This window comes from Neofelis nebulosa, chromosome 2 (assembly GCF_028018385.1).
Source record: "Neofelis nebulosa isolate mNeoNeb1 chromosome 2, mNeoNeb1.pri, whole genome shotgun sequence".
In the NCBI taxonomy this organism is placed as follows: Eukaryota; Metazoa; Chordata; class Mammalia; order Carnivora; family Felidae; genus Neofelis; species Neofelis nebulosa.
Genome location: NC_080783.1, coordinates 44,092,650 through 44,119,760, shown reverse-complemented (window position 1 = coordinate 44,119,760; position 27,111 = coordinate 44,092,650). Strand labels below are relative to the sequence as shown.

The 27,111-nt window shown below is 33.5% G+C and overlaps 1 protein-coding gene across 4 annotated transcripts in view; it reads left to right on the top strand.

The window, feature by feature from the left end:
* Positions 1 to 27,111, top strand: part of GLS (glutaminase) — an 83,740-nt gene that overhangs the window by 3,033 nt on the left and 53,596 nt on the right. For 3 of the 4 annotated variants that reach the window (XM_058711040.1, XM_058711050.1, XM_058711056.1), the window contains exons 2-6: positions 11,673 to 11,769; positions 12,131 to 12,252; positions 16,676 to 16,805; positions 17,493 to 17,572; positions 20,853 to 21,016. In XM_058711040.1, the coding sequence (XP_058567023.1) occupies positions 11,673 to 11,769; positions 12,131 to 12,252; positions 16,676 to 16,805; positions 17,493 to 17,572; positions 20,853 to 21,016 (593 nt within the window). Of the gene's footprint in view, positions 1 to 11,672; positions 11,770 to 12,130; positions 12,253 to 16,675; positions 16,806 to 17,492; positions 17,573 to 20,852; positions 21,017 to 27,111 lie in introns of those variants that run through there. The other variant, XM_058711065.1, reaches the window with a different exon arrangement.

The window sequence follows — 27,111 nt, the reverse complement described above, 5'->3', positions numbered from 1 at the left end:
TGTTTATTAAATAAGAATAAAATTGCTTCATCTTCATGTTGTAAAACATGACAAGGACATTAGCCTTTGAATTTTAGGCTCATACATGAGAAATTTTTTTGTTTTTTTAGTTTCCAGAAAAAATTTCTCTTGAAAAATTACTGTACTTCTATTTGATTTGTACTGTTTGTCTTTTTGGCCTACTTACTAGTAAGCTTAGATAATTTAATACTTAACCATAGCAATTTTATTAATTAACATGGCTAACATATTTGCTTTTCCTCCTTTCCTTGGTCTGACTATATTTTATTAACCTTACTATATTATATTCTGGAAAGAGGTGGAATATAAGCAAGTTACCTACTTACCTTTTTTCCATAGTCAAATTCTTTGAACCAGTGTCATCCTAGGCTATGCCATCTCCTTCAACCAACTTCAGTCTGGTTTAGATTCCTGGTTTAACTTAAGATTTTACTACTGTCTTAAATACCCTATAGAAAATATGATTTTTGCTTAGTTTTCCCTGTAGTGCACTTACTTAATTTTGTTGCTATCATTTTATCATTTTGAAAATCCACTTGGCTGTCTTCATTTTTTAAATTGTCCTCTTTGCTTTCCTGGCACTTTTTGGGTTTGCTCACTGAGTAAACCCTGAGGCTAAGGTCTTTGCTTCTTTCCCACTTGTCTGCCTTCTCCACAGCATGTGCCTTCTCTCAACTTTGCCTCTCATGATAATATTTCATCTCTCATCCAAACTCTTCTCACGTTTATGTCCATGTATTTGATGACCCAAATTAAAAGTCTGTACCCCCATGTCCATTCTTTTGTCTCATTTCAGTCTTTTGAGATTGTTTATAGAGTTTTAATTTCAAACTACCACTCTCTTTCTAAAATACCAATACAGACTGGAATGAGCATTATATCAAAATCACAAACCATGCTGTAGCATTCAATATTCTTGATCAACCTTTATGCCGAATGTTTGCCCAGCATGGACATTTTACCTCACTGTTTCTTCTCCATCAAGCGTGCCATGCTTCATTTCTATGAAGCTTGTGTGTATCCTATAGTGAAGAGTCCCTGAAAAGAGTTGCCAGGTTGGGATGAGGGACATTTTTGTTACCTTTTGTTTAGGCATTTTATTATTTAGTTAGGAGGGAAAATGATACAACCGAGGACTAGGCTTGGAAATATCAGCACATGTATGCTCTTTAGTAAAAGGGTAATTCATATAGGGTACAATATTGACAATACAGGATACAGTATTCCATTAAAACAGTGAGATCATTTCCCTATCAGATTGGCAGATGTTAAATTAAATCAAGTGATGCGGAGGGTGTGGGGAATAGGAACTCTTACATTGCTAGTGGAAGTATAAATTAGTTCAGCTATTTTGGAAGGTGGTTTGGTAGTATTTGTCAAAAACTGCATACCCATGATGAAGTAATTGAATGTTTGCTCATCTACGTGAAGTCATGGCATTTAAAAATATATTTTGGATTAAATATGCATAATTAAAAATGTATTAAAAGTGAAAGGAAACATTTTTATACTGGCTTCAGATAGTATGACTTTTGGTAGGTCATTTTTTTTTAATATTTTAATTTTTAATTTTTTAGAGAGTGAGCAGGGGAGGGAGGCAGAGGAGGAGAGACAGAGACAATCTTAAGCAGTCTCCACACTCAGCGCAGACCCCGACACAGGGCTCTATCCCATGACCCTGGGATCATGACCTGAGCTACCCAGGTGCCATGGTAGTTCATATTTATTAAATGGAAAGTGAGGGGCATAGAATCATTACATTTGTATGCTGTGAGAATTGAATCTCAAGATTAAATGCTTATGCATTGCAGCAAACATTGAATTGGTCTATAGAACAGTACTTGATAATGAAGTTGAGACAGTGTTTGGCAGGTGTAATTTCAAAGTGAAAGAACGTCCGTGAAATAGGTGACAAATTTTGTCATTCTTTTTTTTTTTAAAATTTTTTTTTTTCCAACGTTTTTTTTTTTTTTTTTTTTTTATTTTTGGGACAGAGAGAGACAGAGCATGAACGGGGGAGGGGCAGAGAGAGAGGGAGACACAGAATCGGAAACAGGCTCCAGGCTCTGAGCCATCAGCCCAGAGCCTGACGCGGGGCTCGAACTCACGGACCGCGAGTTCGTGACCTGGCTGAAGTCGGACGCTTAACCGACTGCGCCACCCAGGCGCCCCAAATTTTGTTATTCTTTAATGCATTTCCTTTTAATGTGTAAAAGTGAATGTATTTACAGTTCACTTAAAATCAAGATTGAAAGTATATTTGAGGGTTTCCTCAACACCTCTGATTTTATTTGTGATTTCTTCCATTAAAATTTTTTTCAGGTTACAGTTTCCAGTGAGCTTTAGTTTACTGGCCATTTGAAGCATACACCATAACATTTTTTGCTGCCTGATACTTCTATTAAACCACGGCTATCTATTTAGTCATGGCTATATCTGTGGTGACCTGTAATTAACGAACTGCATGCTACTTAATAATTTTTAGATGAAGTTCAATGAAAGCATGAATTAGATCCTGAACTTTAGTTTCTGAGTTTTAGCTTCTTCTTTTCAGGCTTTACTGTTTACAAAGAAGTCTGCCTACTTCAAAATCAACTAACTCAGGAAATGACTACCACATTGAATTCAATTTTTTTTATGAGGCGCTATGTAGGGAAAAGTAACAAGGGTTGGAAGGGCACTATTTTAGTCTGAAAAAAATAAGTGTCACCTTGAAGAGAACTTTGTTGAAGATGTTTGTGGGTTTGAGTTTCAGAAAATTACTTAAAATAAGTAAAAAGCTATACTTCTTCCTTGTGACTATGAAGTGAAGAAAAATTATGGCTGTAGAAACAAGGTCTAATTGTAGGATTTGCATTCTTTAAGGAGCACACTCTTTAATTCCTGTATAAGTCAAGGAGTTGCCTGTCTGCCTTTTCACCTTTTAAGTCATTTGCTAGGAAGAATACTTAAGAAAGCTGAGTGAACAGATATATTTATAAAAATAATTGCTAATTATTGATATCTCTGAGGTAAATAGCTTTCAGGTAGAGATACTTAGGATTTTATCCTGGAATCTTTCTCCTCAGGTATAAAATTGCTTTGCTTATGAAACATGGTGCATATAACTAATTACTGTACTTGTTACTTTTCTGGCCACTTACAACACAGTAGAAGCATGATAATGTGTTTTCTTGGCTTCCTTTGGGGAGTATTCTCTGGTTTGTATGTAACATTGCTTATTGCATTCTAAATACACGTTTATAGTGAAAACACTAACTTTAAAACTTTAAAATGGAACTATTAATATTGCATAATGAACAATAAGTTGGTAGATTTCAAGATTTGAATATATGTACATGTGTGTGGGTGGGTTTTTTTTGTTTTTTTGCCTGTTAATTTCTACTACAGGCCTCTAAAGATTTTTAAATGGTCATCTTCATGAAGGTGTGAGTGACATAGGCACTTCCTTAAGATTCTTGGTGGGAGTTCTTAAGAGACAGAGAGAGAGAGAATCCAAGCAGGCTCTGCAGCTCATCACGGAGACTTGATGTGAGACGCAGTCTCACAACCATGAGATCATGACCTGAGCTAAAATAAAGAGTTGGATGCCTAACTGACTGAGCCATCCAGGCACCCCAAGAGTACAGGCTTTTTAAGAACAGTTTTAAAACTGTGTGAAACTTTAAATATATTCATACATTTTTAGGAGTCTATGCTAACAAACTTGAGTTGCAGGAAGATTTATTCATTAATACTTTTGGTACAGTACCCTACATATTAGAGAAGAATGGAAAAAAAACTTGTGTTCAACATTAGTGGAATGGTTGAGTAAATTATGATACATACATATGAGAGTCTCTTATTCAGTCATTTAAAATGTATACAGACACTTTTGGGAGATGTAAGAAAATGTTAGGCCAAAAGTTAGAATATAAAATTTCTATGCAGTATGATCTCAAGTGATCCTTAAGCTTTTTTTTTTTTTTTTTCCCTTAAGCTTTTAAAACATGCTTGGAAAAAGTATTTTGAGGAAAACAAATGATATCAGCAGTTGTGGTTTGTGAGAATGGACATTTTTTTTCTCTGCCTCTTTAGAGTTAATTTTAAGATTTCTCATTATGAGTACAATTGACCCTTGAATAATGTGGATGTTAGGGGTGCCAGCCTCTTCTCACAGTCAAAAATTAGGTTACTTCCCCAAAACTTAACTACTGATAGCCTACTGTTGACTGGAAGCCTCACCAATAACAAACAGTCAATACATATTTTGTATGTTATATGTATTACAGACTATATTCTTACAATAAAGTGAGCAAGAGAAGAGAAAATGTTATTAAAATCACAAGGAAAAGAAAATATATTATAGTACTATACTGTATTTATTGAGAAAAAGCCACATGTAAGTGTACCCACATGGTTCAAACGCTTGTTGTTCAAGGGACATCTGCATTTATAACTTCCGTTATTAGAGGAACCACATCTGTTAATTTTAAAATTGTAAATATCTAGTCTGCTATTCTAATATACTGTTTCTGGTACATATAACAGGAAGTACCATTACATTAAAAAGTTAAAAAAAAATGTACATGGATTTGTATAGCTCTTCTCAGCATTATCCAGTTATATTCACTATTTGCAAACATCAAACTTTTTCTGAACTATTCTTAGTGTAAATCTCCTTAGAAAATGTTGCCTATTTTTTGCCACAGTAAAATATAATGAAGAGTTTAATGTTTCTTGTTCCATCTCGGATTTTACCATAAGGGAGCATTACTATAGTGGTGTTCGCAGGCAAGTGTTGGCAAACTTTTTCTCTCTGAAGGGTCAAATAGTACATATTTTTGGCTTCACAGGCTATCTGGTCTGGGTTAATACTATTCAAATTAGCTGTTATTAGCAAAGCTGTCATGGATAGTTGGTAAATGCATAGGGACAGCTGTCTTGCAATAAAACTTTATTTACAAACACAGGTGGCACTGCTCTAGTTTGCTGTTAGTGGCCCCTGTACAAAACTGTATTTAGTTGTGTAATGTGTTCCCTCATATTATGATTAGTTCCACTTTGAATGAGTTTGTTCCTTTGTGGATTTTTGTATCTTGTATCTGTTGCTACATCTTGTTCTGTTCTTCCTGTCTCCACTTTGGCTATTTTCTCTTACTCTCCCCTTCTAGACCCAGTTCTCCTCAGCTTTTAAAAAGATTGCAGTAAAAATACACATAACAAAATTTTTTATCTTAACTATCTTTAAGGGTATGGTTCAGTAGCATTAACTACTCTTTGAGTCTCTTTTTTTTTTTTTTTTTTTTTAAGAACTTAAGATAGTTAGACTTTAGGTATAAAATGTGTGTGTATAGGTCTTCTGTGTATATGTAGGTCCTGAGTGAATAAAGTTTATAGTCTTTAGTATGGGAATTTAGGAGGACCGTCTATTTTAGCAGCTCAAAAACTGAAAATTGGAGTTGAAAGTGACTTTAAAGACATCTAATTCCACTTCATTGTACGTATTTTATAACTTGGCCACATATACTAACTGACCTAACTAAATGACTGAAGTTCATAAATATTAGGATTTATTTTGTCTTTTCATCTACCATTAGATTAATAAAATACTGTACTGAATTGATTACTTTCTAGGTACAATATTGGAAGAGACCTTAAAAACCCATCTCCCTAGTTGATTTTTTTTCTCTTCTGTTATACTCCTGCAAGTTGTTACTCATCTCTGAGTGAATACTTCCTTGACTAGAGTTCACTGCCTTGGAACATAGCACCTTCCATTTTCAGAGCTCTTTTGTTTTTGTGTAGCTGAAGTCTCCCTTTCATTAACCTATATATTTTAGTTACTTCAAAGACATCATCTCTAGTATGGTATTAAAGTGGTTAACAGAATTCACTGTATCTATTTTTACAACTAGATTGATGTATTAAAGGATACTTGACCGAAGGGATAGGTGGACTAACAGAGCTGGACATCAGGGACTTGGTCTGACCAGGTCCTCATCCTCCCCTCAAAGGCAAGCAGGCCGCCCCCTGGGCTGGACTTCTGAAGTTGTACATGTGGACAGTTTGCCATCAGCTGATAATGGATAGCTCAGCCACTAGCTTTTGTGCTTCTTACTTTGGTATGTTCTTGAATAAATTTCAGTAAAATCCAATTAGAACAGCAACCCTAATTTAACATAATCTCATCCTCACTTTTTATAGGATTTAACAAGGTGGAACAACAGTTTAGTTCTCTAACATAAGTAATTTCCATATTAGCATTTTGGTTAGAAATTCTTCAAATATAAGGAGTCTTAACCTTTAATTATTCTGAACGAATTCTAGGTATTCCTCCTAAAATGGAGGGCTAATAATTGAGCACAATTGGTATGGTATACCAGGAAGTATATAGAAACTAAAGACCAGTTTTCCAGGGCTAATTCTGGCACAACCACTTAAGAATTGTGTGACATTAGACATGTTGCTTGACTTTGAGACTCCGTCCTTCCCTGTAAACCTTACTTTAGCACATAGGGTTTTAAGATAGCAGGAGATCCTTTCTTAACAGTAAAGCCTTAAACTATGTAATATTTTATTTTTAAATTTCACCAATAATTAGACTTGGGACAGAATGACTTGGAGAATAAGCAGAATTCATCACTTTGTCAGACTTATGATGTATATGGTCAGCCCCCATCAGTTGAACTTTCAACCCCATATGCTTACTTAATTAATTTTTATTGAGGTGTAATTAGCATACCATATTATATGGGTTCCATGTGTACAACATAGGGAGTCCACATTTATATGCATTGGGAACTGATTACATTAAGGCTAGTTACCACCTGTCACCATATGGTGTTGATAAATATTACTGACGGTATTCCCTATGCTATATATTACATCCTAATAGCTTATTTTAGAACTAGAAGTTTGTATTTCTTAATCCTTTCCCCCTTTTTGGCCCCCACCTCCCAACCCCTCTCCCAACCCCTCTCCCCTCTGATAAATACCACTGTTCTCTGTGAGTCTCAACTTACTGTCAGCCAGCTCACTTTAAATTCAGAATGATAAACCAATATAAAAACAATTTTTTTTAAAGATCATTGTTTTAAAATGAAATAAGTAAAAACATCAAAGTGTTTTTTTGTATTGTTAGTGGAGCTTTTTTTTTTTAAACTTAGTTGGGGAAAAAAAGTTCCTGACTTTCTGATAGGTTTACCATGCTATACTAGGTGTTTGAGTTCCATGGGCTTGACCCCTGCAAAAAAATATTAAGGAAGGTAATATGCCAGCCTTGAAGGTTTATAGTTTGGAGAAGTCAGGTAATATGAAATATTATTTAACAAAATAAGACTAAATATAATTCGTTTCAATTTTTTTCCTTCTCATTTTGCAGTTCTTAAAGACTTGATGATTTTCCTTTTCCACCTTTCATTTGATACTAGAGTTTTTTAACTTTTAAGATTTTAAACTATGAGGGAGAGTTTGCAGTGTTGCTCCTAATTATGTTATACTTCCTTAATTTCTCCCACCTGTCAAGGCACAGTTGAATGCTTACTTTGTACTTCCTAATACTTTTATTTTTTATTTAAAAAAATTTTTTTTAAATGTTTATTTTTGAGACTCAGAGAGAGACAGAGGATGAGCGGGGGAGGGACAGAGAGAGAGAGAGACAGAATCTGAAGCAGGCTCCAGGCTCTGAACTGTCAGCACAGATTCTGATGTGGGGCTTGAACCCATGAACAGTGAGATCATGACCTGAGCCAAAGTTGGATGCTTAACCCAGGCACCCCTTCCTAATACATTTTTTACACTTATATCCTAGTACTTGCCATAGTCTTGGCTCTCCTAGACAGCATCCTTATTTTATTCATCTTTACATAGGCTGTATAAGAAAAGTACAAAACTTAGTGATACAGCCAGGGAGTGCTAAAAAGAGTATAGAAAATCTGGTTGGGGAAAGCCCTGTATAATGATTGAAATGATGATTGATACCTTAAAGGATTAGGAAAAGGAGGATTATAAACAGAAGACTTATATGGATTAAAAAATAAAGGTAAGATAGGATTTATTTACAGATTCATGAATCTAGTTAATTAAAAGTGATAAGTTAAGAATAGATAGTACAAAGCCATATATAGAGAACTGAATACCAGACGGAGGAGCTTAAATTGTCCTTTGGTATTGGGTAACTGGTTGATCAATAAACAAAGTACCTCTTTTTATGTTGCAGAAATTGGCCCTGAATTTAAACACCATATGTAAATTTTTAGGAGGTAGTCTCCTCATTTATTGTTTAATTTATATAGATCTCTCTCAGCCGTGAAAATTAGGTATTTTAACAGCTCATAAATAGAAACAGCCACCCTAATTCATATATCTTATGCTCTCCCAGTTTACTGTTCATTGTAAACACCCAGTGCATGCTTACCTTCATTGTCTTGGTCATTCTGTTTCCTTTGCTGGGAATCCCTTTCTGTTGCCATGTTTTCAACTCCTACCCATCTTTCAAGTGTAGCTCAAATTCCATGTCTTCTAAAAAAGCTTTACCTTATTAGTCCATAGTGAAGTAATTTTTCAGAGTGTATCTCATTGTCCCTTTCTTGTAATTACTCATTATGTATGTCTTCTTTTTTCAATTTGGACTGTAAGCAACAACTAACATAATGCTGTACATGTCCTAGATGCCAGTTAAATATATGGCTTTTTTTTTTTTTTTTCTTAAAAAATGATTTCTGTGTTTTAGGCAGGTATTTTGTGAGGGTAAAATAGAGGAAGGAATGGGTAAATGAAGTCACAAAATGGTGGTGAAAGGATCTTAAGGACAGTAATTAGAAAGGAAGTGAGGGAAAATGAAAGGGAAGGAATAAAAAAGTATGAAACAAGGATTTATCTGGATTTACTAATCTTCTATATGTGTTCTATTTTAGTTGCTGAGTGTCATGACCATTTTATATTTTTCCCCAGGGAATCTGGAGGGTTCACTTGGGTTTCTCAGTAGTTGTAATGATTTGAAAGCCTCCTACAATCTAGTGGTTTTTTTTGTCATTAAAATTTAAATACTCCTCAAGGATCTCCTGGTTACTATATGATTAAAATATAGTTTTTAGCTTTAAAATTTTCATAGCAAAATACATTACTGTGACGTGTTGCCACAAATCCATATTAAATTTGGGGAGAGAAAAGGGGGTAATATCAAGAAAGATCTTTGGAGTAATTTCTACCTGTTTGAAAGTTGGAGAGAATCTTTTCATTTATTTGTTCACCAGAGTGTTGAAGCTAACACCTTCTCAGATCAGAGTCTGAGATTTTAAATGCTGAGATAGGTAGTATTCTTTTTGTCAATTTTGACCCATTTATTCTGTGAGCATATTTTTTAGAGATGACTTAAATCTCTCCTCAATGGATAAAAATTAGTCTCTTGTCCAAAAGCAAGTAAATATTTACTTTTTTTGCTAGCTCTGACAATAACATGGTCATTTAAATTTTTTTGTGCTCTGTACCATAAGGTAAAGAAGTGTATATTTTATGCTATTTACTTAGCTTTTAGGCAAAGCAAATACCATTTACTGGTGTGGTAAATACATAGAAAGCTTATTCTGCAGTTTTTTAAAGTGACAAACTACCACTATCTAAAGTTTATTTGACAAACCATTTTATGTAAATAATTGGTATGTTATTTTCCACTGATGTTTTGATGGCTGACTCACTTTTTCTTTAAATATTAAGTCATCAGTATTGTTGAATGCTGTTTAATGATTTTGGATCAGAGTAAGACCTAGAAAAATTGTACCTTATGAGAATAATAACTAGGTAGTAAGTTTGAGAGCCAGCATACTGTAGTGGTGAAAAATATGGACTCTGGATTCAGAGAAATGGGTTCTAAATCCATCTCTGCCACGGTGCAGTCTTGGGAAACTTCTTGAACTATTTGAACCCTGTTTCATTATATATATATATATATATATATATATATATATATATATATATATATATATATAAATTTATTTTTCCAGGATATGTCTTTAAATTGTGGTAATCTTATGTGTTAGTTTTTAAAGACTTTAGCATGAAATTGATACATTTTAAGGTTTACTTTAAAAACTAAAAATTGGTGTAACAGCTTTGAAAGCAAGTATAAATGATATTAATACCAATACTAATGTTTCTTTTAGGAGAAATTTTATATGTGCGAGTATAGCTGTTCATGTTCTGTGAACCAGGTCTATATTCTGTTGTCTTTTAAGATAGAAATATATGGACCCACTAGTAATTGGAAAGTAATTATATTAGGAAATAAATACATGTGGTTTTACTGACGTATAGGACTATTAAGTAATCTTTGGGTAATTCAGTAAATATTTAGATAGAATATCTAGAAAACTCTTTTTAACAGTATAAAAACACAATTTTATACAGACCTATGTTCTGTGAGTTTATTTTATAAAAATAATGTGTACAATTTTCCCATGAAACCTATGGCTAGTCCAAAATTGTTCTGAAATTAAGAAAACGAGTATTCCATCCTTTCTTTCTCTTTAATTTTTTCTCTTACTTTCTTGAAATATAAAGTCTTTTCCATAATATTTTACACACACACACACACACAAACACACACTGTATGTATTTCCCCTTCCTGTTTTAAAAAATACTGATAGATGGGGAGGGGATTTGTTTACCTTAGATCTGTAAGTCTTATAACATCACTGTAATACTTATGATAGTCATTGATGTTCAGAATATTGAAATGTGTTGCGGTTTCAGAGCTAAAAAAAAAAAAAGCATTAAATAAGTTCATTATAATTTGTTTAGTTGAAAGCTTTTCAGTGGATAGGAAAAAAATTCCTTTCTTGTTTAAATGTGTGGTTAATTACTGCACCTTATACTAGTTTATTAAGATTATAATGTCCTTTTATGGTAAAAAGAAATTTTTATTCTAACAATCTTTGTGATTTTTGTGGCGTTTGGTCTGTATGTGTAAGCCAAGATCACTTTAGAAATATTAACTACAACTACCATCAGTTGAGTCCTTATTCTCTGCCAGTCAGCATTCTAAATGTATTGAATGTACGAAGTCAGCTGATCCTCACAACAATCTGGTGAGGTAGATGCTATTATCTCCTCTCAGATGAGGAAACTAAACCATAGAAAGGTTCTTTAATTTATCCAAGGTGACTCAGCTAGTAAGTATTACAGCTAGGATTCAAAAACTGGTATACATACTGTCCAGTATGTAATTGCTGTCTCCCCCAGATTTTACAATCAGGGTAACTATTCTAGTAATACATAAATAATAGTCATCATATTTAAAGAACACAGAATAAAGTGTTGACTCTTGCCTGAACATTGGCTGAGCTCTATAATTAGGATTGGGGTTGTATTAGGCTGTACAGGAAGGTATCACCGTAACAGATGTGTAGGCATTAGTAGTAACAGAAATGGTAATCAGGATTTTAAAACCTGAGATTAAAAATGTTTATATTCGTTAATAAATAATTTTTTACTTTTTCAGTGTGGTTTCAGTAATACTGGTTGGAGTTTTGGTAAATTAGCATTTCTCAGGACAGTCTTGATGAGATCAGCTCAGATGTAGTTTGATTCAATGATGATTTAATAACGATATACCTAAAATCCATTAGAATGTTCTCACAAGGATTAATTTTGTTTTCTTTTTTCCCCTTTAGTAAAATAAAACAGGGTCTGTTACCTAGCTTGGAAGATTTGCTGTTCTATACAATTGCAGAAGGACAAGAGAAAATACCTGTTCATAAATTTATTACAGTAAGTTTTTGTATTCTTCTATTTTAAACTTTTTGAAAATCAGTAATACTGAATCCATAATACAGGAATATTGAAATGTAGTCTTAAAGATCATCTGACCTGTAGATTCTGACTGACACTGTTTCTCTTATTATGTTTTCAAATTTTCATCATGCTCATTTCAAGGTAATCAGTGAAAGAAAATGAAAGAAACAATGAGAAACTTGTCCAGAAAGTGGGTAATAGTGACCCTAAAATGCCCATATACATATTCAGGTTCTGGGTAGAAGTTTTTATATACAGGAATAAAAACTTGTAGTTGGAATAAGCATATACATTATTTGCACTATGTATTTACAAACTCTTATTTTTTTAAAAACAGGCACTCAAATCTACAGGATTGCGAACGTCTGATCCCAGGTTGAAAGAGTGTATGGATATGTTAAGATTAACTCTTCAAACAACATCAGATGGTGTCATGCTAGACAAAGATCTTTTTAAAAAGTAAAAATTTCTGCCAAACCTTTAATGGTGATTTGCTATGCTATATGGTGATTTTTCTTTTAAAACAAAATTGCATCTTTGAAGGCCAGTGCTTCCTGTGTAACTAAAAAAAATAAGGGGGGAGATTTATAAACATCAATTGTTTGAAGAACATGGTGCACATAGGTTCTATAATACACGGGCTAAGGGTAGACTTTCTTTGAAATTGCTCTATGGTGTAGGCATGGATGTTTCCAGTTTACAGTTATCTGGAGATTGCATTCAGTTTGAATAGCGCACACTCTGTCTTGTCACAGCTTAAATTGATCTCCAATTCATATGCATGTCTTGCAGGCGTTTTCAATATGGTCTCTGTTTCTTTCCTACAAGGTGATTTAGATGACATAAAATGAGAAGGCTTCAGACAGCATGTATTCCTTAGATTCACATATCCCCATTGTCTGTTTCTCTCCTCTCTTCAGACATATTAATACTTAGGCTTTTGACTATTTTCATTTCCTTCAAAATATTTAAAAACTAAAGAACACTTTGGAGATTAATGCCTTGATTTGGTTGAATGAGCATGTTTATTTTGATTTTCCTGGTTTTTCCTATTTGTTTACTATTTCTCTTTATTAATATGTTCCTCCTATTTGTCTGATTTCTTAAAGATTTAAAAGATAGCATGTTTATAATGGATCCCAAAGAGGTAAACGGTATTTTAAACTACTAAGAGTTAGGTAAAAACCAGTATAGAACTGTAAACATACTGTAACACATTGGCTTTTTCCAGACCATAGGCTTAGGTTGAGGTAGATCCAAAGAATTCCAGCGTCTACCTTGAAAGTTTATTTGTATGTATATATGTATTTTTATTTATTTTTCTTTTATTTTCTTTGGGGACTAGATGATTTGTCTTAGATATCTCCTGAAAATATCCGAGAGTGTTAAGTCATTTGAAGGTATAAGTATTTAAACTCCTTCAGAGTTTCCTGGCATGCTGTGAAGCACTGCCAACAGTTTAGGATTCTTGTCTTTTCACTACAAGATTCTTGATTCTGTTAACTCAGCTGACCTTATAGAGATTTTAGGTTCATGTTGGAATTGGTGTTAGGAATTTTTTTTGAATCATCAAAACATGTTTCTTTGTGCAGGGGAGGAAATAAATCATTTATTAGCTGTGTCTTGGAGTAAGGATTATTTTATTTTTAGTGTTCGTAAACTGTGCAAAGTACTCTTGATTATGTTGCCTTCTGAAGCATTGTTTTGGTATATCTGAGAATGAAGTTGTCAAAGAGATGGTAGGGAGATCTGTTGATAAAAGTATGAGGAATTATTTTGGAATTTGAAATGAAAGCAGTATTTTATACCTTTTTAGTACTGTTTAAAATTTTTGTGCTTTATAAACATGTTGCTGTGTTTATATGAAATTAAAAGTAACTTAAATCTACTGATTATGAAGCCAGGAAACATAATCATAAAATTTTCTGCCCATAATTATATAAAAGAGTAACAATTACCATTATTTTAATGCTAATCTTTAAAATGATTTTAATGCTAATCTTTTTTTTTTTTAAGTTGATGATTGTAATATAGGCAGTTCCCAACTTGGTAAATGCTTAGTGCTGTGTATGTGCAGGCAATGGAAAAAGTCTCAGTCTGAAGGCATAATGATTTCTCTTTTCATCCCTAGAATGAAGTGATTCAAAACCTCTATTAACCTTTTCAGGTCACCTTGAAAGGTGTCCAGAGAGGTTTTCTTTTTTTTTTTTTTTTCCAAAAGAAATTTTCTTGTATAGTGTTGCCTTAAGTAAACTATCTCATCTCCATGCAGGTGGGAAGGAGATGTTACGGTGGAATTCATTTTCCCAGAGAAATTTATAAAGGTAGATAGGTTTGGTTGAAGTCAGTGTGTTGATTTTTCACCTAAAAAACATTGTTAATTAATATATTTAGCCTTTGAGGATAATCTGAGAAATAACTATTATGTATGGCTTTTTTTTAAATGGGAAAATGAGTTCTAAGCATGCTGTTTGGAGCATAACCTATTTGAAAGTTGGAGACTGCCTGTACCCATCTAGATAATCAGTTGTTTTTAATGCTAATAATCCTTAAAACTAGAAGTGGAAAATTGTATTGAAAACAAATGCATTATTTATTTATGCATTTTTAACCATATAAATATTAGAATTATTTTTATGTGTGGTCATAATTTTTTGGTCTTTTTTATTTTGGAGGAAAATGAATGGTAGTCTTTTGCATTTGTATATTTGATTTCCTTTAAAAAGTCATATCCATTATGTTATTTTACTAATGAAAAATTGTGAGATATTATCTAAAACATGTTAATTACAGTTGTTAATCATAAACACTTAAGAAGATGATTATTATTCCCAGTTTACAGATGAGCAGACTGAACAAAGCTTGAGAAAGATGTGACTTGCTGAAAAGCATGAGCCCTTCTCCTCAGAATTCATTTTATATAGGACTTCTAATTTTCTAGTTCCATTCATGACATCCATATTAAAATAACTCCAAAGAAAAACACTTGGTACCTGTTAATGTTCATCAGTTTGAAGTAGATACTCTTTTGAGTGGTAAGATTGCCAGTGTTGGCCACAATAATTCACCAGTGAAGTCAGTCACCACAACTTTACCAGTACCTTCTGATAGTTTCACTGGCTGTACAGTTTTGTTAATTATAAAGCTTCCTTTTAAAAGTGCTGATTGATTTTAAATAGTTGAATAGTTAGTAGTAGGTTAATAATTTAAGTTTGTTCAGCAGTCCTCATATTTCTTCATGTATAACTTCTTGAAAAATGAGGATTTAGGTTTGATACAGATACAGTGATTTAAGATCAGGAATTGTCAACTTTTTTCTGCTGAGAAATGTGTTCTTTAGTATATATTTCTTATAAGTCTCATGTACAAATTGAATTGCTATTTAAAACATTAAATATTAAATCAACACACTTAATTTTTAGATTAACATTGAAACTATAAGAAAATAATTTTATCAAAGTTTATTGAAGTAAATGTTATCTCTGGGATGTCAGTTATTTCTATGTCTATTGGTTAGTAATGGAAATTAGGACTATAATTGTTTCATGGTGTAATTGGGGCACATCTTTATCAGTGGAAAACCAATATTACTTTAAATTAGTGTTTTAATTTTATATTGACAAAGCTACTGTATTCTCTGAATTTTTATTAATAGTTAAAAAAGTGAAATCTAGCTTTTAATTTTAATTGATCATTGAGAACAATTTTAATTAAAATATTGAGTCATAAAAATTTCTTTATTTAGAATTAATGCAAGTTATTTACTTGCAGGACAGTTTTCTTACCTCCTAAGTGAGGAAATCATCTTTCTTAAAGTGTTGATGTTTTCAGGGTTGAAGAGATGAATAATACTTGAGACTTTTTTTTTTAATTGACAATTTGGGGTTGTTTTTTTTTGCCAAAGAAGCTGCTAATATAGTATCATATCATTTACCTGTGAGGAATCCAGTTATATAAATAACTTCCCATAGTCAGTGGTTCGAGTTTGTCTTACTGAGTTACTTAGAGTCTCTTAAGAAGATTAGCTTACAGTATATGATTGACTGTAACCTATTTACAAAGCTCTTCTTTAAGGTTATAGTAATATATTAATTTTCTGGCTTAAGTCATGCTCTCCCATCTTTTTAAATAGTTTTTAACAATGAGACCTTTTATTCTGTGTTGTATTATATATTTTATAGCGAATAGATTTATACAATTTAACTTTTTTCATAATTCATATAATAAAAGTTAATTACTATACTAGTTTATATATAATTTTATTTAAAATAATATTTATACAAGCATTTGAATAAGTATTTTATTCTAGTCTGACTAAACAAGATTGATTTTATCTCTACTTGTTAGCTTAGAAATATAGGTTTTTCAAACTAATTCAGGGAAAATATGTTAAAATACAGAAAGTTTAGGTTTTTTTGTGAAATACTACTAATAGTTATATAGGAACTAAAAGATGTATTTATGAAGTTACTTACTGGTTAAATAAACAGGGTCTCAACTATGACATATTAAAGTCCAAGTTTTGTTAATCAGATGTCATGCTGAATGCTTATCAACTCTGGTAGACTTAAGAAACTTGTCTTTTAGATGCTCTTGATATTTAACCTGGTGGAATGCTCTGCTATTTTAATCTTTGACACAGTTTTTAGGCAATCTAATTTATTTATTTAACTTGTTCAACAGCTTACAAGCAACTGCATGAAAGACTGCTTGAAGGAAAGGAAATAATATAGAAAGTATAATTTTTATGGATTTTAGTTTGTTGTATGAAATGATGAATTTCTCTATTGTTTAAATATTTTCCTAATTAATATTGTTATCACCAAGTATACTAGTATTTGAAAGGCACCCAGTCAATTAATTTTTTTCTTACATTCCACAGATGTGTTCAAAGCAACATTGTTTTGTTGACTCAAGCCTTTAGAAGAAAGTTTGTCATTCCTGACTTTATGTCTTTTACCTCTCACATTGATGAGTTATTTGAAAGTGCTAAAAAGCAGTCTGGAGGAAAGGTAACATTTTTGATGTGAATATTTTCCTAAACCAGTTATTCAGTAAATTCACTCAACTTGAGTTATAGAAATTAAAGTTGTAGAGTTTTCTTGTGTTTTGCTAATTAAGAAATTTAAGTTGAAGCTGCTGGATTAAATTCTTTTAAAATACTTTATTCAACTTTGTTTTTGGGCTACAAAGAAATCTTAAGTTTAAGAATTCTTTTTCATTTTCAGATGATTGAAATGGCTGTAAATCTTTAATTAATAAAAAAGTAACTTTATTAAGAATTTCTATACATGTGCTATCCTCGAACATTAAATGTGTCTAGTTTTAAAAATTCTCTATTTTAATTTTTTTCTGTGTCATACTATGAAACCCTGCTATCATAACTTTGATTAAAGAAATTCTGTTTCTTTATCTTTAAAAAAAATCAAGTCTTAGTTTCTTTTTTAAACTGTGCTTTTCTAGAAAGAGAGAATGCATTGAAAAACATACAGGATGACGGAGACTGAGAGAAGTCAGTTAAATCTCACCTATAATCCTCAAGTCTCTTCTGCTTTTAGTTTTTATGAATATTGTTATAAAAGATAGACCACAAAGCCACTGAGTACTATAAAATAGCCTGGCTACATTGAGATAAATTTTTTGGTAGAAGAAATACTATTTGCTTGTATTCTGTTATTTTGTTCTGATATTTTGTATAGGTTGCGGATTATATTCCTCAGCTAGCCAAGTTCAGTCCTGATTTGTGGGGTGTGTCTGTGTGTACCGTAGATGGACAGAGGTGAGTTTATTTCAAATTCATAAAAACCAACTTTAAGCCTTAAATTTTGCATAACAGTGAGCATGAGGGAGAAAGGAACATCTTCCTTCTATGATGGAAATTAGCCCTAACATGACAGAAATTCAATAATGTAAATAAGTTTAGATTTTAATTTAATTTCTAAAAGCTTAACTGAAATAGTCTTTAACTAAATTTTATGAGGCGTTTCATCTTTTCCACACTTATAGCCTTCTTATTTGAGTCTGTATTGTTCAAATACCTGCAATTACAGTTTCCTTAGGAAAAGCAGACTTGTCAAAACATGAAATTCTTCACTAAGGAACTGACCACTAATAAAATTTGTTCCCATTTCTCAGCTTAACATTAGTTACCCAGTCTGTTATTGTCTTTGTTCTTCATGCTCCTGATGTGAGTGGCATGATAGTTAAGATCGTACGGAATGATAATAATTTATTTCCGTCTATCATTTGCCAGGTCAAGAGTCATTTGCAAGCTTGTAGAATCTTGTGAGTTCATGAAAGTGATCTTTGGGAAGTGTTCACACTGTAGGCACAGCCACTGACAAATGAGGATATAGAAGAATTATAAAAAGGATAATGAGGTGAAGGCACTTCAAAGAGACTGATTGGTTTTAAAATCAATGAATTATGTGAAGCCCTTGAAAAATTGATAAAGTTCTGGAATATTTTTTCAAGAATGACTCCTTTTATTATGCTGTGAGTCAGTCATAGGGATTTATGATTGTGTTATAATTTAGTTTTGTCAAGTCTGAAAAATTATGCCAAAAAAGAAAAATCAATTTTTTAAATTCATTTGAAGACTTAGCTCAGAGTTATAATCTTCGTGTTTTATTTTTGTTTTAGTTTTTACTAAGGTAGTATTTCTTTATAAAAATATTTTTTTAAGTTTATTTATTTTGAGAGAGGGAGAGAGAATTTCAGGCAGGCTCTGCTCTGTCACCATGGAGCCCAATGCAGGGCTTGAACCATGAACCTCAGATCATGACTTGAGCCAAAAGCAAGAGTCGGACACTTAAGTGACTGAGCCATTCAGGCGCCTGGTATTATTTTTTTTTTTTAATTAAATGTAATTTGCATAAAATAAGGTGTGCAACCCCGAAATATTTACAGTTGGATGAATTTACATCAGAGATGTAATTTTGTCCTAAGTTCTGTTAAAACCACAAGTCATTTAGCCTTATAATGCCTCATCTTTTTTAAGATAATATCCCAGTTATAGCTTTTCCTCCAATTTATTAAGTTTTGATCTTTTAAGTACCTTCATTCTAAGTGATCTTTTTATTTTTTTACTAATTTTCTTTCTCAAGTATTTACAGTAAAAAGATATATGGCTTAGCCCATTCATTTTTAAGGTATCTGAGGCCCACAGTTTAATATTGGCAGAGGTGAAACTAATACCTAAGTTTCTTAACTTCTAGTTTGTTGTTGCCTCCATTATGATAAGCTTTTATCCTAATCTGGACCTGTAAAATGTGTTAAACAGTCATTGTGTGTTGAATTAAATGTTGGGTGCTATGAAAGGACACAAATACACGAGAAGACATGGCTTTATTCTTATGGATCAAATTCTAGTTTGGAGTGATAGTCCTGTTTTTGTATTTGGAGGAAATGGTTATCGTGTAATAGGAATTTTTATGTTTGGAGGAAATGATTATAACACAAAGCTTGCACTTGCACATGATTTCTCTCTCTTCTTTTTAAGAGTGAGAGAGCGAACAGGCATGTGTTCATGCATGTGCATGAGCGTGGGAGGGGCTGTGGGGAGGGTGAGAGAATGTTAAGCAGGCTCCAGGCTCAGTGTGGAGCCTGATGAGGGGCTCGATCTCACAACTGTGAGATCATGGCCTGAGCTGAAATTGAGAGATGGACACTTAACTGACTGAGCTACTCAGGCGCTCCTGTTCTTTCTCTTCTTAAAGATTCTGTGTGTGTAAAGATGATTCTTTTAGTTTAGTTTTCTTATGTGGATAATTGTAAAAGTTGACCTCAGACTAGAACATATGTATTTTTATTTATTTAAAAAAAATTTTTTTTTAAAATTTATTTTTGAGAGAGCAAATGGGGAAGGGGTAGAGAGAGAGAGAGAGAGAGAGAGAGAGAGAGACAGAGTCCACAACAGGCTCCCGGCTCTGAGCTGTCAACACAGAGCCCGATCTGGGACTCGAACTCACGAGCTGTGAGATCATGACCTGAGGCGAAGTCAGACACTCAGTTGACTGAGCTACCCAGGCACCACAGACATATGTATTTTAAATCCAAAGGTAATAAGACAGGCTCTTGTCAGGTTTTAGAATGATTGTCAAGTTGGACTTAGAGTCTGAATTAGAAATTATTCATAAACATAGGAAAAATATTATATACTTCTGCTGTCTATGCATGTGTAGTTATATTCCATAATATACTTAGAGGAGAGGTGGCCCTCTGATGTTTCTTTGCCCTCTGATGTCTCCTCTAATCCTTTTTTGCCCAGGAGTGGTTATTAATAGTACCCAGTTTCACTATGAATGAGTTTCACTCTGAATGAATGAGTGCCTGGTCTGTGTTGGGGCAAAGTTCAGGGCATCTGGGATACCAGTGAATAAAACAAAAGATCTCTGCCCTTGTAAAGTTTACATTATAACAGGGTCAGTCACAGGTTTTCCATTGTTTAACCTATTCTGTATTCATATGCATCCCAGTTTGGTAACATAAAGCTTTCTTTTTCTATTGTTTAGAAGTGATAATGGTGGTAATGATGCCATTAATGCCAGCTCTAACACAGTTTATAAAACTGGATGCTATTTCTTTTAACAGGGCTGGAATTGTGCATAGATATGGATGAGACATTTACAGGCAAGGTTTCAGAGAATGGTGTTGAATCCAAACTGAACTTTGTTTAAAAACTAATAAGCATGGTGTAGTCATGATGAAAGCTATGAGTGAAGAGGTGGTGACTGATTTCTAAAAGGACTAGTTCATTTTGTATGATTTAATACAGGTAGGAGTAAGGAGGGCCATACCCTCTTGCCCTCACAGGAAAATTTTCACATTACTTAGTTATTATCTAATTCTGAACCATTCTATTACCTGAATAGTTTTAAGCTTTTGCCTATTTTGCAGCATTCTTCTTAAAATTTATATTTATTCTTTAATATCCAAGTTAACTTGTGGTTGAATTATGGGAAAACCTTTGTAAATTAGAATTAACGTAAAAATAACTCCAGTTATTTAGATATTTTTCCAGTTGATTTTAATTATTTTTTAAATCTACTTTTAAATAGGCATTCTATTGGAGATACCAAAGTTCCATTTTGTCTTCAGTCCTGTGTAAAACCTTTGAAATATGCAATTGCTGTTAATGACCTTGGAACAGAATATGTGCATCGATATGTTGGGAAAGAGCCAAGTGGATTAAGATTCAACAAACTGTTTTTAAATGAAGATGGTAAGAATTACATAAAAGTTAGAAATACCTCATTTTCCTATTTGAATCTAAGAAGTTGTTTTTTTGCTTTTTTGAAGAAAATTAAAAGTATTAATATTTTTGTGTTCATTTCTCATGGAATTTCTGTAAAACCCATATTACTACTGTTAAAAATGTTATTTTAGGCTTCTCATACCACTGGAAGTGAGCTAGGGGAAGATGAGAGCAGGGAGTAAAGTTTTGACTTCACTTCATAAACACGTATAGGAGAATATCTTGTAGTAAAATCTCACAGTATCTGAGATTTGCTCTAAAATAATTCAGTGAGTATAGCTAGGAGTGCTGGGTGTGATTATAACTATATGTTGGTAATTCTTAAGGCTAACTGTAAGGTGTTTCTATTGTATTCTTTCTACATTTCTATATTATATGTATTTGAAAACTTCCAACATAACAAGTTTTTATGGTGGCCCCATAATGAATAATTGTGCTTTTTTTCTCTTTCATAACATTTAATATTTGAAAGAACCATCTTGCATTAAATAGTTGGATAACTAACAAGTCTTACTACTTAATGGGAATTCAAAAGGAAGTGGGAGGACAAAGGTAGTTATTTAGTACTTTTGATCTGGTAGAGGTTTTAAATCTAAACACCAGCCTGTGTATTGGTTGCTAAATCTTTCAGACATATGCTAAGTTCTTTTTTTTTTTTTTAAGTTTAGTCATTTATTTTGAGAGAGAGCACGTGTGTGAGTGGGAGAGGGACAGAGAGAGGGAGAGAGAGAGAATCCCATGAAGATTCCATACTGTCAGGACAGAGCGTAACTCAGGGCTTGAACTCATGAACTTTGAGATCATGACCTGAATCAAAATCAAGAGTCAGAAGCTTAACTGACTGAGTGAGCCACCTGCCCCACCCCACCAGGTTCCTCACTTGTGTGTGATGAGTTAATACAGAATTGAAGAATTATGTGTTAGGAATTCAGTGTTGCAATAACGGTTGTGAGAAGTACTCTTTTGTATTTTTTGTTTGTGCTGGGTACAAAATGAAATGTGCCTTATACTTATTATTGTTTTATTTTTTTAATGAAGTTAAAAGAATGATATTTCTTTGTGCTTTTCTATTTTTTTTTGGAGCTACTACATTTTCTTACCTACTTTACCATAATCTTTCTGTCTTGATGCTACATTTGATTTTATGGAGATTACCATAAACTAACAATTTCAGGAAGGACATCATATGCAGAAGTACCTTATTTATCTATTAAACTCACTGACATGCAGATTTAATATGGAAATAATTGATATTTTTTTCTATTAAGATTAAACATTTTATAAGAAAAATTAATATTTTCCTATGTAAGTCAGAATAGAATAATCTAATTTTTTTTTAATGTTTATTATTTATTTTTGAGACAGAGAGAGACAGAGCATGAACGGGGGAGGGTCAGAGAGAGAGGGAGACACAGAATCTGAAGCAGGCTCCAGCCTCTGAGCTGTCAGCACAGAGCCCGAAGTGGGGCTCGAACTCACAGACCGTGAGATCATGACCTGAGCCAAAGTCGGATGCTCAACCGACTGAGTCACTCAGGCGCCCCAGAATAGAATAATCTAGGTGGTTCTGGTGAATTGATTGGTTTTGAGAGGTATTTAAAGAATAGAAATGAGCAGGGGCGCCTGGGTGGCGCAGTCGGTTAAGCGTCCGACTTCAGCCAGGTCACGATCTCGCGGTCCGTGAGTTCGAGCCCCGCGTCAGGCTCTGGGCTGATGGCTCGGAGCCTGGAGCCTGTTTCCGATTCTGTGTCTCCCTCTCTCTCTGCCCCTCCCCCGTTCATGCTCTGTCTCTCTCTGTCCCAAAAATAAATTAAAAAAAAAAAAAAAAAAAGAATAGAAATGAGCAAATATAAGAATTTGAATGTGAAGACATATTTGGGAAACAAAAATAAATAAAATGGGCATGGAGTAAGTGAACTTAACATTATAGTAATATATTTTTTTGCTCTGTACATTTATGATTTTAAAAATTATAGTTTACTGATAGTAATCTATAAGAAAAAAATCAAGAACTCAGGAATTTAGCACTGGTTTATAATAATTGAAATATGAAGTTTAAAAAGAGGTTTTACCTTGATATTCTTTGACTTTTTCCAAGCTAGTACCTCCCACCTGAGCCAATACCAGAGTCTTACAAGTAATGGGAAAGTGAAGACCTCACTATTCCCCTTCTTGCTGAGTTCTCCATAGGTTCTGTGCTCTAGAATTTTGGTTTTAAAACTAGCCTCAGCAAAAAAAACAATTATAGGTCTTTTTATATTTAAAACTTCAGTGGTAGGTTTATGGTGAAATTATATGCCTTATGTGTCTGTGTGTCTGTGCATTTAGCATTATTATAAAATTAAAAATAAAACAAATGTACTTATATTGTCCTAACTTTATAAGATTGTAGTAAGTTAAGAGTAATATGAATATAATGGATAAAGAAATTATAGTACTCTTTTATTTTAGCGAGAAAGAGAGAGTGCGTGAGTAGGGGAGAGGGGCACAGGGAGAGTGTGAGAATCCCAGGCAGGCTCCATGCTTAGCGTGGAGCCCAACACAGGGCTCTGTCCCACAACCCTGGGATCGTGACCTGAGCCAAAATCAAGAGTTGGACCCCCAACTGACTGAGCCACACAGGCGCCCTATAGTACTCTTGTAATATTGGTAGTTTTACAACATAAAAATGATTTAGTCCTCTGGTGGAAAGTTAGTTGATACTTTCTGTCATTATAGTTGAGGAAATAAGTTACTTGATGGAGATACCAATTTTGGAAACAACCATCTCCTAGTGAAGTCTTTATCTTATAGTAGAAATTAGATCAATCAACAAATACATATATAGTCTTCTTCCCCTGTATTAATAGCTGTGGAGGGTAAATGGACCTGGGTTCTTGAGTAACTTATCTAGCTAATACTAAAGGATATGGGTAACAATTACATACATCTAATGCATGGAGAAAAAAGACTTTTATAAGTGTGTAATTGACAGAAGACAAAATGTATATGTTAGTTTATATTGTAGAGGATTTGAGAAAGAAGAGGAGTTGAATTAATTTACGTGAGGAAGACAGGACTGAATTGTATATACAAAGAACAAAGTTTGGTTGCTTGGGTAAGTGGGTGGTGTGGGATTAAACCATATATAGAATATACTTTAATTTTTATATGGTTCTTAAAAATTCTAGTATAATACTTAAAATATAAATATTCATATTGAACTGTGAAATTAATACTTTTTAGGTTCTTCAGTATATGCATTAGCAACCTTTGACTTAGCCTCGGTTATGAACCTCATCTTTGTAAGGTTCATATTTGATTAGCAGTTTGAAAAGCTTTTGCTAGTATAATATAAAAGAACTTTGCATGTTTTTTTTCCTTTGGAAAGAATAAGTACTTACTAAAACAGTTTTGTGCCTTCTAGTTAAAAGTGTCCATAAATTTCAGATGCGGCCTATGACCATTTTGTCATTATACCAAGCTAATATATGCCATTACTTCAGTTGATAGCTTTTATTAATTAGCTTAAGTTTTATTTCTGCTGTCATGAGTATTTTTAAATTAAAAATTCTAAATGGAACCTTTTACCTCTCCCCTCCTCCCTACAGTGGAGAAGGAAACAAGTAGGTTTCACAGTGATAGGTTTTAGACTGAAGTTTCAGACTGCAGTAATGCTGGTGTTATATTATAATATCTGGTGTATTTCCAAATACTGAGGTATCTGCCTTTTGAGCCAAAGGCAGAGAGAACAGTTGCTTACATCTGAAAATTGCACTGTCATCCCATGAAATGCTTTTAGTGTTCTTTGAAAGATCTTCTTGAATGCAGCTTATGTGGTATTTGCAGAATCTTTATGATTTAGAAAATACTAAGTGCACACATTTATGTGGTACCATTTGGAATATACACATTTAACTGCCTTCTGAGGCCCTAGGGCCTATACATGATAATGTCAAAAAACCATGAATGGACAGACATATAAACATATACACAAATACAAGTATAAACTAACTTAGCACAGCCTGATTTCTATATTCTATTTTCTGTCTCTGTTTTTTTTTTTTTTTCTTCAGGTGAACAATACTGGAAAATTTTTGTTCCTTGGCTCCCTCTTGCCATGTAGTACTTTGACACTAATTGCTCTCATTTTGTATGATCTCAGAGAAAGCAAACTTCTCTTAGCAAGATTTGGAATAGGTGAAATCTTGATTGTAAATACTCTGGTATTATACTAAATTTTAACATTTGGAACTAATTGTCATCATGGTTAACCCAAAATGTATAGTGTTTAAGGCATAGCTACTACATCACATTGTTGATCTTACGTTGAGGGAAATTGGTAGACTGTATGTTACCTAACTTTTTGTCTTTCTTTTTTAAATGAACGAAAATTTTAACAACTATATTGGGAAGTACTTTATATGCCATATAATTCACCCATTAGAGTGTACAATTCAGTGGCTTTTAGCATATTCACAGAATTGTGCAACCATCACCAAAATTCATTTCAGTTTTTAATTTTTATTTATTTGAGAGAGAGTGAGCATGAGAGTGGGAGGGGCAGAGAGAAAGGGGGGAGAGAGAGAAACCTAAGCAGGCTCTGCACTGTCAGTGGAGAGCCCAATGCAGGGCTCAAACTCATGAACCGTGAGATCATGACCTGAGCCAAAGTCAGACGCTTAACAGACTGAACCACCCAGGCAATTTTGGGACACTTTTGTCACCCCAAAAAATACCCTGTACCCAGTGAGTACCCATTTTAATTAGTTGAGTACCCATTTGTCTTCTACCCCTGGCACTAGTTATCTACTCTCTGTCTCTATAGATTTGCCTATTCTGGACATTATATATAAATGAAATCCTATGATATTTGGTCTTTTATGACTGGCCTGTCTTACTTAGCATGTTACTTTTAGAATTTTTTTTTAATGTTTATTCATTTTGGAGAGAGAGAGAGTGAGCAGGGGAGGGGCAGAGAAGAGGGAGACACAGAACCTGAAGCAGGCTTCAGGCTCTGAGCTGTCAGCACAGAGCCCGATGTGGAACTCGAACCCACAAACTGTGAGATCATGACCTGAGCCAAAGTCAGACGCTTAACTGACTGAGCCACCCACATGCCCCAGCATGTTACTTTTAAAGTGCCTTTATGTTCTGGTATGTATCAGTACTTCATTTTTTAAAAATTGCTGAATAATGTTATCTTCTATTGGTAATAATACCACATCTTATTTATCTACTCATCAGTTGACAGGACATTTGAGTTGTTTTTCACCTTTGACTATTATCAGTAATACTTCTGTGAACACTGCTGTATAAGTATTTGTGTGCATGTACATATTTATTTCTCTTGGCTGTATACCTAGGAATGGAATTGCTGGGTCATATGGCAACTCTTTGACAGTTGAAAACTGCTAGGCTGTTTTCTAGAGCTCAGAATTATTTAGTCATAGGTTCATCTTACAGAAGATAACTTGCTTAAAATTTAAGGAGGCTAATAATGTAGCAATAACTTAATAAATTCTGTTGGATTTGTCAAGTTAGATAAGAACTTGTTCCCCCCCACTCAAATGAAGCACTACCACAAACAGATAAATTAGTAATCGTACTTTTAAATAAATGTTTTCAGTGCCCTAAGAGGTTTGTGTTTGGCATTTGTGCAATGCCATGAATGGAATGTAATCAGTTGAGGTTTGAAATTCTGTTTGTTGTAAGAATTAGAAGAGGTAGGATTTGAGATGAATTTAAATTTTAAGTAATTTTTAGGGGCGCCTGGGTGGCTCAGTCGGTTGAGCGCCGACTTCGGCTCAGGTCACGATCTCGCGGTCCGTGAGTTCGAGCCCCGCATCGGGCCCCTGTGCTGACAGCTCAGAGCCCGGAGCCTGTTTCGGATTCTGTGTCTCCCTCTCTCTGACCCTCCCCCATTCATGCTCTGTCTCTCTCTGTCTCAAAAATAAATAAACGTTAAAAAAAAAATTGAAAAAAAAAAATAAATAAAAAATAAATTTTAAGTAATTTTTAAAATAAATACATCTTTATTGTCAGGAAATATAGAAAGAACAGAATACAAATCCCCTGTAATA